We start from the raw sequence: 15625 nt of genomic DNA on the forward strand, positions 1-15625 counted from the left end.
AATCGTTGGTTAATAATGGTCATTGGGACCAGAATTTCTGCTGCTAAACAATGTGGTTGCTGTCACATCTAGACAAAATGATGGCACACAAATCTAATAAATAAAATAAAAATAATCACACTACTTAGTGACAGTAATCTTGGCATGCTCCCTTCCCATCATTAAGCAAGGATTGCAGCTCATTGAGCAAGTCCCAGGTGGCTTGTAAGAAAGCCAGCAAGTATAAAAAGTGCAATGTGAAGTGTAGCACAAGGGTTGTGGGACTGGAGGTGGCTTCTGACGGGTGAGGAAGGGTCCGAAAATAGCCCATGAGGTGCAGTGCTAATGCAGCAGGACAAGAGGTGACTGCTGACAGGTAAGGGAGGGTGTGCGAGTGGCCCACAAAGTCTGGTACAGCATGAACACTCCCAGGTTGGGGTGGCTGCTGTCAGTTAATAGAGAATATGCAAGTGTCCTGTGACGTATGTGTAAACGCTATAGGGTCAAGGATGACTGCTGCTGATTGAGGGAGAGTCCACCAGATTGAAGCATGGCAGAATACTTTCCTAAGCTAACAGACCTTGTTGTGGAGCTCATGGTAGAGGTCCCTCAGCTTTTGATGCTGGCAGGCTTCATGCCCTATAAAGGTAATATGAAGCATCAAGAATTAACAGCCAACATGGCAACCGTGAGTTTGTTCAGATTTCACTTCTGAAATCTGTTGATTTGATATTAGAGGATGTTAGACTTAATCCTTTTCTGTGATGAGGTTCATCACTCCTGATCACCTGCACAGATGGACTGATTAGGATGGTTTTGCCTGATAGACCAAGATAGATTTCTCCAAGTTCCTATGGATTTTCCAACAACCTGGCAGAAGATTCCATTGACTCCTAATTGAACTCTGAAACATAGAGGTGGCCAGAATGTTAAATGAGGTTGCCTCAAGAGGCCTTTTTGTTTCCATTAATTGGGGGGAATATTCTTGGTTTACTGATAAGCTCTTGGAAATCAAATGACTATGATGTTAGGAGTATTGTGCGAGAATACAGGACTGAACCAATGTTGACACTGGTTAGTTTATCCTTGAATGTAGAAATGCAACTTCATTGTGTTTGTGGAATGTGCCTCAACAGCATTTCTTAGGGTAATCTGCCCATTTTTAGTGGGCAAAAAGAAAGTGAAACTTCCCACTTGGGACATCGATTCAAGGCTATAACTACTTAAATTCACTCTGGCATGCACTCTGCGTGGGTGAGGTTAGAGGAGGTGAATGAAGTAGTGTCTTGTGATGTTATCTGGGATTTGTTTTAGCCTTTTGATTCCACAGAAGAAGAAAGGATGGTGTGTAGGGTACATTCTGACATGTGTGAGATAGCTCCATGCCCTCCCTGTATCCTTCTGGAAGCCCAGAAAAGTCTAAGTACGTAAATCAGAGAGGAAGTCAATGCCTTGCCAGGGCATTTATATCCATCAGTTTCTACATGCACTCACACATACATTAAAAGCTAAGTATAAATGTTATTTACCTGGATTGTGGTGACTGAGGTTTTAAGCAAGTCTTCCTTTGGCATTGCAAAGGTTCTGGGTTTGATCTTGGCCATGGACGTTTGCAGTTTGAAGACTTAATGCTGGTATCTTGATTCAAGAACTGCAGAGATATCACATTGTTTCTGCTGACCCAGCAAGTAGCTTCTAACCATTCCAGGTTTTTCTTTGCTTCTAACAATTTCTGCTTCTTCACAATCCTCTCCAAATGCAGTTTGAGCTTCTTTTGACTCAAATGCCTTTCTGCTTTCTTCAAAGAGTATTTTCGTAAAAGTTCTAGCTGCACTAATTTCTTCTTGTTCTGCTCTGCCAAGGAAGGGCCAATCTCCAATTCTGATTCATGCTGAACTCCAGCTTCAGCGTAGGATTTGACCTCAGTCTGCACAGCAGACTCCCGCTGCTCCTGGCTAGCCAAAAGTTTCTTTTCATCAATGAGCCACTGTCGATCTAGGAACAAACAAAATGCAAAAATTAAGAAGTGCTCTTGCTTTTACCATCTTCCTAATTATCAACAGACAGGATTGATTTAGGAATTAATGTAACATTAAATTGGGGTGCCGCAGGGTTCGGTCTTATCCCCCCTACTATTCAACATCTACATGAAACCGCTGGGTGAGATCATTCGAAGGCACGGGATAAGATACCATCAATATGTGGACGATACCCAGTTGTATCTGTCCGCCCCGTGCCAACTCAATGAAGCGGTGGACGTGATGAACCGGGGTCTTGAAGCCGTTATGGACTGGATGAGGGCTAACAAGCTTGTACTCAACCCGGAGAAGACCGAGTGGCTGTTGTGTTTTCCTCCCAATAATTCGACCAGTGTTCCATCGCTCAGGCTGGGGGGTCAAATTCTACACCCCTCAGAGAGGGTTCGCAACTTGGGAGTCCTCCTGGACCCACAGCTGACTTTCGACCATCATTTGACGGCTGTGACCAGGGGGGCATTTGCCCAGGTTCGCCTGGTGCGCCAGTTGCGACCCTACCTGAACCGGGAGGCTCTCACAACAGTCACTCGGGCCCTTGTGACCTCTAGGCTGGAATACTGCAATGTGCTCTACATGGGGCTGCCCTTGAAGAGCATCCGGCGACTTCAGCTAGTCCAGAACGCAGCCGCGCGAGTGATTGTGGGTGCACCTCGGTTCACCCACATAACACCTATCCTCCGCGAGCTGCGCTGGCTACCTGTTGATCTCCGGGTGCGCTTCAAGGTGCTACTTGTCACTCATAAAGCCCTTCATGGTAGTGGGTCTGCGTACTTGAGAGACCGCCTTCTGCCAATTACCTCCCTGCGACCAATTAGATCACATAGATTGGGCCTCCTCCGAGTTCCATCTGCCAGTCAGTGCTGACTGGCAACTACAAGGAGGAGAGCCTTCTCAGTAGTAGCTCCGACCCTTTGGAACGATCTCCCCGTGGAGATTCGTACCCTCACCACCGTCCAGGCCTTCCGCACAGCCCTTAAGACCTGGCTAGCCCGTCAGGTCTGGGGACAAAGATAACTGCCCCCACCCGAATGATGAATGAATGTTGCTTATTATTTTACTTTATGTATTGTATGTGTTATTGTTTGTATATCCCTTCCCCCTCATTTTATGTAAGCCGCCCTGAGTCCCCTCAGGGAAAAGGGCGGCCTATAAGTGTTAATAAATACTCTAAAAAATACTCTAAATTACATCTTATGTTGATTTTATCCAGGAAAATGTCAATGCTATTCTTTTGTAGGCAAAATATCAGATAGTCCTACAGCATTTTAAAGGCTAACAAATACTATATGCTGTTAAGTTTTCATAATCTTTTTCTTATGAATTATATTTCATGCATTTGATTTTCCCCCCCATTTCATTTCAAAAAATTAAATAGTCAGGCAATAGTAGTATCCCTGAGATTCAGATGCCCCCAACCCTATTAATTTTTTTTTAGAAAGCCTTGAAGACCTCAGGCATTGGGACCAAGCTGGTAATGAAGGCATTATTTTTTTCCCATTAGATATCATCTTTTAGGGGCTTTGGCTATATAATATTATTTTGTATCTGTATTTTTATGGATTTTGTATTGTGAGCTGCTTAGAGTCATGTGGCTGAGATGAGCAATAAATTCAATCAGTCAACCAGTACAAAATAGCTTTTGTAATCCCATGAACTGTGATCTGTTGCCTATATTGCCTTTGAAACAAAGTCAAGGGCCTTGAAATTTTGCTGTTCTACACAATCTCATTAGTGTTTAATCTTGTTATTATTAACAACAACTAAATTGCAAATAGCACCTAGTTGGCAAGGCTGATTTCTGGCATCAGTACTGCTTTACCTAATTCAGTGTAAAGGGTAAAAGAAATCAAATTAAACAGATATATACCAGAGCCTACCTTTTATTATATCCTTCTAGAAAAAGATGTGGTACTGAAAGCTACTGCTCTGAATTACTTACTTAAACTGTAACCAAAGGAGGTGTGTGAGAAACATTAACATAAATAGCTACCCAATTTTGGAGTTTTAATTTTTTTTCTGATCTTAAGATTTTCTGTAACTGTTTATTATGTGAAAGTAAGCTATTGTCTATTTTGTGACAAAAATAGTTTTTTTTTAAAAAAATAGAAAAAGTTCTGAGGTTTTTGAAGTACAAGCTAGCATATTTAAAACACAATGATCATCAATATTTTTTTTAAATGAGAATAAGACTGAATAGCAATAGCACTTAGACTTATATAACGCTTCACAGTGCTTTTACAGCCCTCTCTAACCAGTTTACAAAGTCAGCCTATTGCCCCCAACAATCTGGGTCCCCATTTTATCCAACCCGGAAGGATGGAAGGCTGAGTCAACCTTGAATCTGGTGAGATTTGAACTGCTTACTGTTAGCAATCGGCAGTCAGCAGAAGTAGCTTGCAGTACTGCAGTCTAACCACTGCACCACCACAGCTCAGTAGGACACTACAAAATTGAATGTACCTGTGGATTTTTGATTGTTATTGCCATACTTCCTCACTGATAGCAGTTATAGGACAAAAACATGTTGAATCATTCCCTGGATGACTTACAGAATATTTACAGAATAATAAAGTTGGAAGGGACCTTGGAGGTCTTCTAATAAGAGGTAAAAAAACTAAGCATGTCATACTTTCTCTGATCTGCTGATCAATTACTGCCTGATCATGCTCCAGCTCTTGCTCAGCTTTGATCTGCCCATCCAGGATTTGCTGCTGTAATTCTTCAATATATTGTTGCTGATGTTGAATTTCCGTGCTTTGAAGAATCTCATGGTTTTTCAACTTTGGCTGGCATTCTTCATATGCAAGATCTCTCCGTTCATTGCTAGAAAATTTGAAAAATATTTTAAATAAAGAAAGAAACATGTTTCTATCCTTTTCTATCAGACTAACTTTTAAATCAGGAAAAATGGAAACATCTATTTGTATGATGAAAGATTTCAATACTGGTGAAGGATAGCAAAGATGATATGCTGAAATGATAAAATGCATTTGTGAGTCTGAGAGCAGACTAGTTCAGATGTGTGATGTCATAGTAAGGTCAGAATTCTCTTTGCTCATTGCATTAAACAGAAGATAAATCTCGTCCACTATTCTACTTTGCCACCAGTCATGTAATCAATCCTACATTGTATGTGGCTCAAACTCATTAACTGTTGGGTTCAACCCAAGGAAATATTTTATTACCTAATTACATTTAGAACCTCATGAATTAACAATGCTGGCATCTAAATATCTAAATATGATACTGTATTTATATCACTCACCCAGTTTTATAAGATTGGAAAAAAACTGGTCATCACTATAATTATTGTTAAATCCAACTTTAATGAGGAGAATTGCACTTCTAACCTTGCATAAAATGTAAAATGTATTATACTATGCTAAATACTAGGTGTAATTCCAATTATCACACCTGATGGCTGTACGCATTATGAGTAGTTTCTTCATATGAGTAAATGTTCACAACATGGACCACTTTTTTGGGGGGGGTGTAACCCCTGGGCCCCTATTCACAGATAGACAGACAATTCACAGTAGATTGTGGGGGATGTTCAGAAGATTGAAGAGGAAAGAGAATTCTTCCCTGTTTCATTCTGTTAGCAAGATGGGTGAACTGATAAAATCCTTGGGGGTTGAAAAACTTCCTTTTTTTTTTTTACAAAAGAGAAGGGATAATTCTTTATGCACAAGCACATTGTCTTCACTTGTTTTTGTGCAAGCACATCCCCTCAATCATCACTCTGTTTCTGAACCCCTTTCTCATTCCACCTGGCTTTTTCTGTCTTTAACCTTCTACTAGTGTTTTGAACATGATCAGCATAAAGAACAGGCAGTATAAGGTCCAGTAACAAAAAGATTGAATTATGCTCTTTGTGCCTGAAAAAAATAAAGAAACAAGCAAGCAAATCTCCCGTGCCTGTTTGCTGCAAGAGCTCATTTTTATTTGTCAGATGCCTATAAACACAGATGAGTCAACACTTTCTAAAAGCAGTAAGACCCTGTTTTTTTAAAGATAATATATTACTGTTTTATTCCACACTATTAATTTCTCTTCACATTTATCCCAAACTCCATTTAAAATATTAAAGGGATACTTACAATACTGAATACTGAAAGCAGGTGACCTCGATAACATATTACAAAACTTCCCTTCCGGACAGATTAAGGTGTCACGTGAAGATCAGGCTTAAGTAGTAATTTATCTGTAGTTGAAATATAGCTGGGGAGAGGCCAGCATGCCTGACAATATTCCCAGAGTCCTGCCTGGTTTATCTTTTACCTGATATTTCTGAATTCTTGTAAAGACTTGGACTAATCAAATTTGTGAAATGCTCACAGCTACTAACTGGATTCATACAAGACACTAGGCTAAAATATGACTGACCAGCTGTGTTTCATGTGATGTACAAACCCAGTCATTGTTTTTAGGTTTACAGATCAATGTATGTGGATTATCCTGAATCAAAATCATACTTTCTCCAGTTTCTTTTATAGTCCTCTAGTATTTTACATTAGTCAAAACTCTTTTATCTTTCTCACTCCAAACATAAAAATTGGAAACATAGACACATCCAAAATATACTAAAACAAAATAATGAAAAACAGATTTTAGTAACTTTAAATGAGAAGCTTATGATATTTAGATAAATCTCAATACTTTAGAAGCAGATATTGGGTATGAACAAAGCTGAAGGGCTACGTAATTATCTTCTTTGTAGTCACCAAAACATTTTGCTTATGACCAGAACAATAGAAAGGATTATGGACTTTAAGAAGCATTCCTTGTCAGGAGATGACAGTTTTTCCTAAGCATAACATTGTATGTTAATATTGTGATATAAAGCAGCGGTACACATTTATTGTCATATGGGGAATTCTGAGTATTTTGCTGCAAGGTGTTCCAATGATGTCAGCATATTCAAGCCAAAAAATCAGTACAGTCATCTCCATATTGAGAACAGAAAGGTCATTGCAATAAGCTGGTGGATAAGGAAGTTTCATACAGTGATCCTGACAATAGTTATTGTGGAATACATTAGAACCTCTATTACAATATAAAACTACTGTAGAGAACTAAAAAATGTTATGGCCTGGGGTTATATCTGTCAAACCGCAATTGGTTCTGATGTTTAAAATACAAACATGAATTTCAATAACTAGATTGACATATATTTTATAGATAATAAATCATAGTGTAGCCTTAATTAGAACTCTAGCTTTGTTTATCTACAACTCCTTTTTTCCAAATATTCTATGCAAAGTGCATATGCTAAATAAACCAATCATTTTACATTCTAAAAGCATATCTCTAAATCAAGCAGCCAGCTGTTTTACAGATTAAAAAAAAAACATTGCCATCCAAGTACTGGAACAATTTTAGATGCTTTCAGACACTCATATATCTGCATTTCAAGCTCCCCTCCCCCAATGCCCCTTACTGCTTAAGCTCCACTGCTTTCAAATTCAAACATAAGATCAAAAGATAAATAATCCTAAAATAGAGAGAGAGAAGACTGTATTCTGTTTCTATTTTTGGAATTAGAAATGCAGATCCAACATCAACTAAAGCATGTGGAATACAGAATGCCTTTCTGGAATATTAACACATATTCCTCTTCAAGTAAATAAGCATGACAGCATTATTACAACATTGGTATTTATATTAAGAAAAAGTAACAATGCAAATTTTAAAAATTCAACTGACCTTTAAAAACCATATCTATTTAATTATTGAGAATATTTCCAGGATTGTAGAAACAGCTGGGTTCTTGTTTCTATTTTACAGCAAGCACACTAAATTAACCTTCAATACAATCGTATTTTCTCTGTGATGTTTTGTCATCAGTTCCTGCAATCCTATTGTATAACTCCTTCCTCCCTTCACAAAACACCTTTAAGGCTGATGCAGAATCTGGCGGCTACTACAGCATAATGCAGTTTTTAGTAGCTATGGCAGCATCTGCCGAGTCAATGAAACCAAGGGCTTTGCTGCAGTCAAATACTGATCCACAAAAACACAACATGAGCACACACACAAAATTCCCTATAATCTGTTAAACCCACAGCCTTCTTTAAAGAAAAAGCTTTATCGGGAAAATTCTTTCTTCCTCTTGTAGATTTTATTGAATGCTTGATTATAATCATAACGGTATGGAAAGATCATAAATCTGCTACACATTCTCCCAAATAATTGAAAGCTGGACAGTTAGAGCCTTTAGAATCTGGGTTGCAACACATTGGTGCATCAGGCAATTTGAATTCCTGTTCAATTCCTCTCCTCCCTAAACTACCCATCCAATTAAGAGTCAGTTTCCAAAACCACATCATAAACCAAGCACAAGATCCAGCGGTAACAACTATACTGGAGGAGGTATTAAATTTAAGTTAGGAATTCTACAGCTAACTCTTGTGAAATAATGCAGCTAGGATAAAACTCTAGAATTTGTTAAATGGAGCAGGAAGGCTACACTGTGGTATAAAAATTCAAAAGTATACAAATATTCATAATAAAGTTTTTCTAAATTTTATGTGCACATATATATACTTACACACACACACAAATGAAACCTACATTTTGCAGATACAGGAGCAGTTAGCAAATCTGCTAACCTATCCCAGCTGAAGTTTATGAAAGGACAATATGATTCTTTAAATCTGAAATATGAGTACTTTGAATAAAGATAGCATGCACAAACACACACACACACACAGAGGTCTTGGCGTATTCGGGTCTTTTTCCATGTAAGATTGAGAGAACCTTGGCGACGTTTTGACGAGGTCCCACTTGCTATCTTCAGGCTTGTGCCTTCGGCTTTGTGCTTGTGCGAGCAAAGCGTGATCAGAGCTGCCGTCTTTCTTTAAATATTGGTGTGTGTGTGTGGAGTGCTGGCTTTGTTGCTGTAAGCGGGTTCCACTATTTATTGGAGTATTATCTGCAGTCTGTCTGCAGACATTTAAATTCAAGAGCTTTAATGTGCAAATCCAAAGACATAAATCCACATGTGGAAAGGAAAGCATGAAGAAAACTACGCAGTTATGCGGGCTAAGCTGATCCTGGCTAGCCAAAAAGAAGCCTGAAATCTGGTTAGTATTTGGATGGAAGACCATTAGAAATGCTTGGGATTGTAAAATAGAGTGGGAGTTTAAAAGTAATTCCAGACATTACCAAGGAAATTTTATGAACATGTCTATATAGTCACCAGGAATGGAGTTTCATTACGGGAAGTCTTTAATTTGCCAATTTTAGCATGAAGAAAACTTCTTTATATACTTTTCCATAATTGCTAGGCAATTTTCTTCTTCAGGGAAGGATTTTGAAACACAGGTAGTCTTCGACTTATGATCACAATTGAGTCTCAAATTTCTGTTGCAAAGCGAGGTAGTTGTTAAGTGAGTTTTAGCCTATTTTATCACCATTTTGGCCACAGTTTTTTAACAAATCATTGCAGTGAATCATGTCGTCTTTAAGCAAATCTGGCTTCCCCCATTGACTCTGCTTATCGAAAGATGGCTGGAAAAGTTATTAGTGGTGATCATATGACCAAAGGACAGTGCAGTTGTCATAAATACATGCCAGTTGCCAACTGACATGTATTTATGACAACTGCATTGTCCCACTCTATTTTACAATCCCAAGCATTTCTAATGGTCTTCCATCCAAATACTAACCAGATTTCATGCTTCTTTTTTGGCTAGCCAGGATCAGCTTAGCCCACATAACTGCATAGCTTTCTTCATGCTTTTCTTTCCACATGTGGATTTATGTCTTTGGATTTGCACATTAAAGCTCTTGAATTTAAATGTCTGCAGACAGACTGCAGATAATACTCCAATAAATAGTGGAATCCCTTTTAAACTTATTACTCATATTTCAATAAGAAGATCAGTAACGGACATGGTTCATGAAAATTCCAAGACTGTCTTATATGAGCAAGAAGTCATGAAAGATGAAATTATAAATGAATAGCAATAGAAGCAACTGCTTTAGATGCCTCAATTAAGGAAAATAATTGATGAAGGCCCAAAACACTCTAAACTATTACTCACTAAGACTGCATTACTATTACTATTAGTCTTCTCATCGTTCCTATCACCCATCTCCTTCCACTTATGAGTGTAACTTTGTTGCTTGTATCCTTACAATTTACATTGATATTGTTTTCCGATTGCTTATTTGTACCCTATGACTATCATTAAGTAATCTATCTTTTCATTCTTCACGAATGTATCTTGTCTTTTTATGTACACTGAGAGCATATGCACCAAAGACAAATTCCTTGTGTGTCCAATTACACTTGGCCAATAAAGAATTCTATTCTATTCTGTATCAGAAGTAAGCAATCTACAGTGTATAGAACATCACCTTATATGCACCCCATTAACCTATGATCTTATTACAGAGGCTCCCCCCACAAATTAATGGCAATTCTTACTTGTATTTCCAAAGCTCCACCATGCCTCTTTCAGTGAGCTCAATATATTAGATGATCTACTAAGCCCTTCACAAATGACACTCCCACACACCCTCCCCAAATTTGCTTGTTCCAAAATTGAAACAAGCCTTAACTTTTACAGAATCTTCCTCAAAATTACAATGCTAGTAAAGGTAAAAGTTTCCCCTGTCCATTTGTGTCCAACTCTAAGGGGTGGTGCTCATGTCACTTTCTTAGCCAAGAGAGCTAGTGTTGTCCAAAGACATCCCTGTGATCATGTGGCCAGCATGACTGTCAGCCAGCTTGCTGCCATGGAAATGGGGGGAGGTGGTCAGGGGAGAAGTTTTCCTTGCAGTTTTGCAACTATGGTCTGGCCTTTGCTTATCTCTGCAAGGTCATTTCTTTGAGCTTTGGTAATGCAGCAACCAGAGACGATGCACTTGAATCAAAGGCTTTCTCCTGGCTGGTGCTTGTCCTCTAGTTGCCTAATTACCAGGGAGTTGGGCTCTACAGTTTGTTTCAATTTGCTGCTTCGAGTGCTTTTGTCTCAGATCTCGCCTGAAACTTGCTGCATTCAATTCTCTCCTAGTAAAAGTACCTTTTCTCTGAATCTATGGAGCCAAGGATTTTTCTTTCCTAGGAATTGGACCGAGGCAGCCCTGACAATGACTATACACCAAGGCACACAGAGCGCTGTTACCTGCCCACCAAAGTGGTGCCTATTTATCTACATGCATCGGCATGCTTTCCAACTGTTGGTGGGGAGAAGCTGGGGCAAGTAAAAAGGCACAGCAATCAGGTCTCGAACCCAGGCTGTCAGTTTTCCAGCCAACAAGCTCAGTGTCTTTAATTGCTGAGCCTCCAATGTTGGAGGTATCAGTAATTACTCAAGGTATTAATTAGGGCAAGAAGTTGAGGGTGGGGGGAAATAAGTTCCAGTCTACCCTCAGTTTACTAGATGACTTTAGGCCATCTAGTAGTCCAGCTTATCTCACACCACTTTTTTTTGTGAAGAGAAAAAGATTTAAGGCAGAATACTAATCTAATTAACTAATAAAAGCCAAGTTTATTCAAACCACTGGGTTTTAATCTGTTCTGATCTTTCATTTCAGCATCTCTAATAATTGCAAAGTTGGGAGACCATAAAATCTGTTAGGTGATGAGTATGCATGAATTCAGTTCTATAAATGTGAAATTCTTACTCTTACGATAAATTAGTACATTATGCATAATGCTATTCAGAAAGCAGATAATGGCCCTATGCTGTTTTTAACTGTATAATTCATAGATACACAAAATACACAGGCTCCTAGTTTGCAATCTTCAGCACATCATGACCCAATCAACTCATTATATAGGCCAAATTAACTTCCTAGACAGACACGTTTTAGAAGATTCTCATTAATATCAACTGTAGAATGTATACTGTGAAAACTAACAATACATTTTCACTGCACATAACTGTAATCCTTTTTTTTATGGCCCTGTAATCCCGTGCTTCAGGGTCGGGTAAGGGTGATTGAGTGTAGCAGAGCATTTACTGGACAGATGCCCTTCCTGACGCCTGTGTAGAGTTCTCAGCAGGTATTTTCTCTTTGTGCCCTGATAGAGAAACATCGGTCTCTCTAGGATTGAACTCTCAACCTTCTGAGTGGGAGGTGAGTGTCTTCACCTTTAGGCCACCGTGCTGCTCTACATAACTGTAATACTTAATTACTTTATTTCCCATTGGCATAATTCTAGTAGATATGCTCCCTTCCTCACACACTTTCAATTTCTCTCAAAACAAAAGAAAATATTATTTCCATAAACACTAAAATAAAATTAAAATAAATAAAATGTTTGGTTAATTCACTACCATAGAACAGGGAAGGAAGGAATTCTAATACTGGCTCATTCACATTGCAAAAAGAAATTAATCATAGCATTGTAAAAGGAAAAAAATACAGAAAAATGGCATATTTTGTTCAGTTCAACCCTTTTTAACCTACCTTTCTGCTTCACCTGGATAAAAGCTACATGAAAGGGAAGAACAATCTCCATCCAGATCTAGCCATTCAAGAGATCTGAAATTCACGACAGAGGAAGTTTCACAGATCTGTTAAAAACAAACAATGTGGAAGAAGAAAAAAATCATAGAAGCGTTAAACTACTTGTATTCTTCATTTTTGCTGAGTTCTATAGTACAATATAGTCCCTTATTTTCTGGAGCCCAGTATCTGAATAGCTCAAATATAGATTTAATTTCATTTTTATACTGTAGGTTTAGACATGAATCAAATTTTGCAGTAATGACAGATCATGTCCTCAATGTTTTCTTCTCAATCTCTGGCACATGGGTTGCCAGAATAAGTGTGTGATATGCCAGTGCTATATCAGAAAGAAAGAAAGAAAGAAAGAAAGAAAGAAAGAAAGAAAGAAAGAAAGAAAGAAAGAAAGAAAGAAAGAAAGAAAGAAAGAAAGAAAGAAAGAAAGAAAGAGCAGGATTGACATGATGCCACATATATTTCCTTCAGTACCAGAAAACTATAGAAGTATTTTAATGACAATGGTGAGAGCAATATGAAGGCTATATCTTCAAGGAGAGTGTAACTAGCCAACAAATATGACTGGGTGGAAAGACCAATGAAGAACCATGATAAAAGATTGTGTGAATTCTCAATTGCATATCATGGCCTTTTCTTTTTCTTTTCAATGCCTTTTAAAAGCATTCAACTTTACTGCTAACAACATACAATGTTTAAATATTTAGCAATTGGGAAAGAAAATTAGAACGCTCTCTAAACTTACTGAACGCCTCTGCCTTAAAAGGGCAGCTTCAGCAGGATGGTTGAATCTAAATTTGTGAGTTTTGCCAAGGACAACTACAGCTCCTAAAAAGGAGGGAAGAAAAAAAAAAGTAAAATTAGAAAATGATAAACGTTTTTGAAAATATTTTATGTATATTTAAACTATAGATTGTCATCATCATCCTATAAATATTGGCAGAGCTTTCTTTACAGGGGCCAGATAATGGAAAAATATATATTCCAAAAAGAAGACTATATAAGGGACTCAAATAGTAAGCAAGGATAAAAATAAAATAAAGCAACAATAAAATACAAAGACGTGTGAATTAATATTAAATTTGAATTAATCTTCACCATGGTATGGGGAATTAATCTGAAAGTGCTTCTATCTTGGCTCACTTACCTAAGGAGACACATTGGCCAGAAAGCAAATTTATCAGACTGGCAAGAGCAGTTTAACAATACAGTGCTTCAAATGCTTGAACGTCAATACAGAAATACACTCATTGGCTTCCTCAGGCAACACTTATAATGTTAATTCCATAGATTATGTACTATGTGCAGAATTACTTTCTTTTGTTTGCCCTGACTATATTGCAAAGAAATTTAGTGGGTGACTCATGTATTCAAATATTATGAAACAGGAAGAAAAATGTATATGATGCTCACTATTTTAGATGGTTTTAAAAGATTTTAAAGGGATTAGATCAGGGGTGTCAAACTTGATTTCATTGAGGGCTGCATCAGGGTTGTGTTTGATTTCGGGGGGCCAGGGGGCATGGCCAGTTTGACATCACTCATAACAGGGGCACCTGTGGTGGACCAAGCACTCTGCCAGCAAAAACAGGCTCCCAAGTTCCGTTTTTAGCTGCAATGGCTTCCTGCAACCCTCTTCCAGCAAAAAAGGCTTGGGATGGCTGCCTGTGGCCCCCCCCCTGGTCTCCATTTTTGCTGACAGAGGCACTGCGGGCTGGTCCTTTGCTATTTCCAGGACAGCCCTGCGTCACCAGATCTAAGCACCCCGCCAGCTGGATCCATCCCCCAGGTCTTGACTTTGACACCACTGGATTAGATAAATCTAGGCAAGATAGAACTGTCATTAACTACTATTAGTTCTTTATCTGATTTCATCCTTCGGTATGAATCTTAGGCATTAAAAATTCTGTGAACATCAAATTCTTACCTTGTGATAAACGAACAGAATCAGTTACTTCATGATGATTTACAACACAATGTGCTCCCTGAAGAGGCCGCAGAGTCACAATCCCATGCCGGTTGTCTACAATACAATGGTCCCTTTCAATCTCCTGACCCTGCAACACTACAAAGTGTATGGATTTCAAACCTTCAGTGTATCTAGAAAAACTTGTCAGAATTGATACGTTTATTAGTAGTAATAATAATTTCCACAATGCCTAAAATGACGTAGACATGGATGGATGGATGGCTTTCAGGTTACTATCCCCTCTGGCAACCAGTTAGCCAGTATGAACAGCTGAGTAGCAGGAACTGGGCTGCTATTTTGTTGTTACTAAAACTAGTGGGAAAACGGCAAATTAATGCTCATAAACAAGGTTAATATGTTAGCTGGTTGGATCAGATTGTTTGCTGAAAATTATTAGAAGAAACCCAATAACTTATTAGAGGAAAGAAGACACTTTTTAGCTTCTTCCTTCTCCTACAACCCATGTTAATGCGGTGGAAGTTTTTCACTGCATGAACAGAAGGGAAATCAATAATCTTGAGCAGAACAGTTTAGACAGAAAAGGATTAGGTTTACCTTTACTCTTCAAGCAACTATGCTTGGAGATGAACAGCTTTTATGCCTCTGTTTCCCAAGGGCACTTTTTCATCTTCCTCTCAATAAATAACTTTTAAATCGTGAATTTTAATAAAAAAATAAAATAAAATAAAAGCAGGTGGCTAGAGAAAACAATATTGTCTCATACTCCTTCTCAGGTGTGTAAACAAATGGGTAGAAAAATGGTGAGGAGCAATGGGTGTGGTATATGCATGCAAGAGTTGTATACAGGGTGAACGGAATACTTACATGTTTACATATATCAGTGTTCCCATCAGGATCAAAATTTTGTTCAATCATTAAAATTTAATCCATCAAAAAATGGCCCCATCTCAATGCAATAAATGTGCTTAAAGAATGATTTCTTTACCACACAGGATTTATCTGCCTCATAATACCCAGCATAACCATTTTTTGAAAGAATTATGTTGTTTTGTAGCTGACTATACTGATGTCCTGTCTCCAACCTCCCCTTTATCGGGAAGGTTGTTGAGAAGGTGGTGGCCTTCCAGCTCCAACGGGCCTTGGAGGAAGCTAGTTACCTTGACCCCTTCCAGTCCGGCTTCAGACCGGGTTACAGCACAGA

At 38.4% G+C, this 15625-nt stretch overlaps 1 protein-coding gene across 1 annotated transcript in view; it reads right to left on the reverse strand.

The window, feature by feature from the left end:
- STARD9 (StAR related lipid transfer domain containing 9) overlaps positions 1-15625 on the reverse strand; it is a 94620-nt gene that overhangs the window by 26272 nt on the left and 52723 nt on the right. Inside the window, exons 18-22 of the mRNA XM_014063212.2 lie at positions 14422-14559; positions 13240-13322; positions 12441-12547; positions 4645-4838; positions 1509-1974 (exon numbers count right to left, since the gene is read on the reverse strand). Coding sequence (XP_013918687.2) covers positions 1509-1974; positions 4645-4838; positions 12441-12547; positions 13240-13322; positions 14422-14559 — 988 coding nt within the window. The remainder of the gene's footprint in view (positions 1-1508; positions 1975-4644; positions 4839-12440; positions 12548-13239; positions 13323-14421; positions 14560-15625) is intronic.

The sequence above is a fragment of the Thamnophis sirtalis genome, unplaced genomic scaffold (genome assembly GCF_051295495.1).
Source record: "Thamnophis sirtalis isolate CommonGarterSnake01/CBP01778 unplaced genomic scaffold, rThaSir2_p1.2 scaffold_1, whole genome shotgun sequence".
In the NCBI taxonomy this organism is placed as follows: domain Eukaryota; kingdom Metazoa; phylum Chordata; class Lepidosauria; order Squamata; family Natricidae; genus Thamnophis; species Thamnophis sirtalis.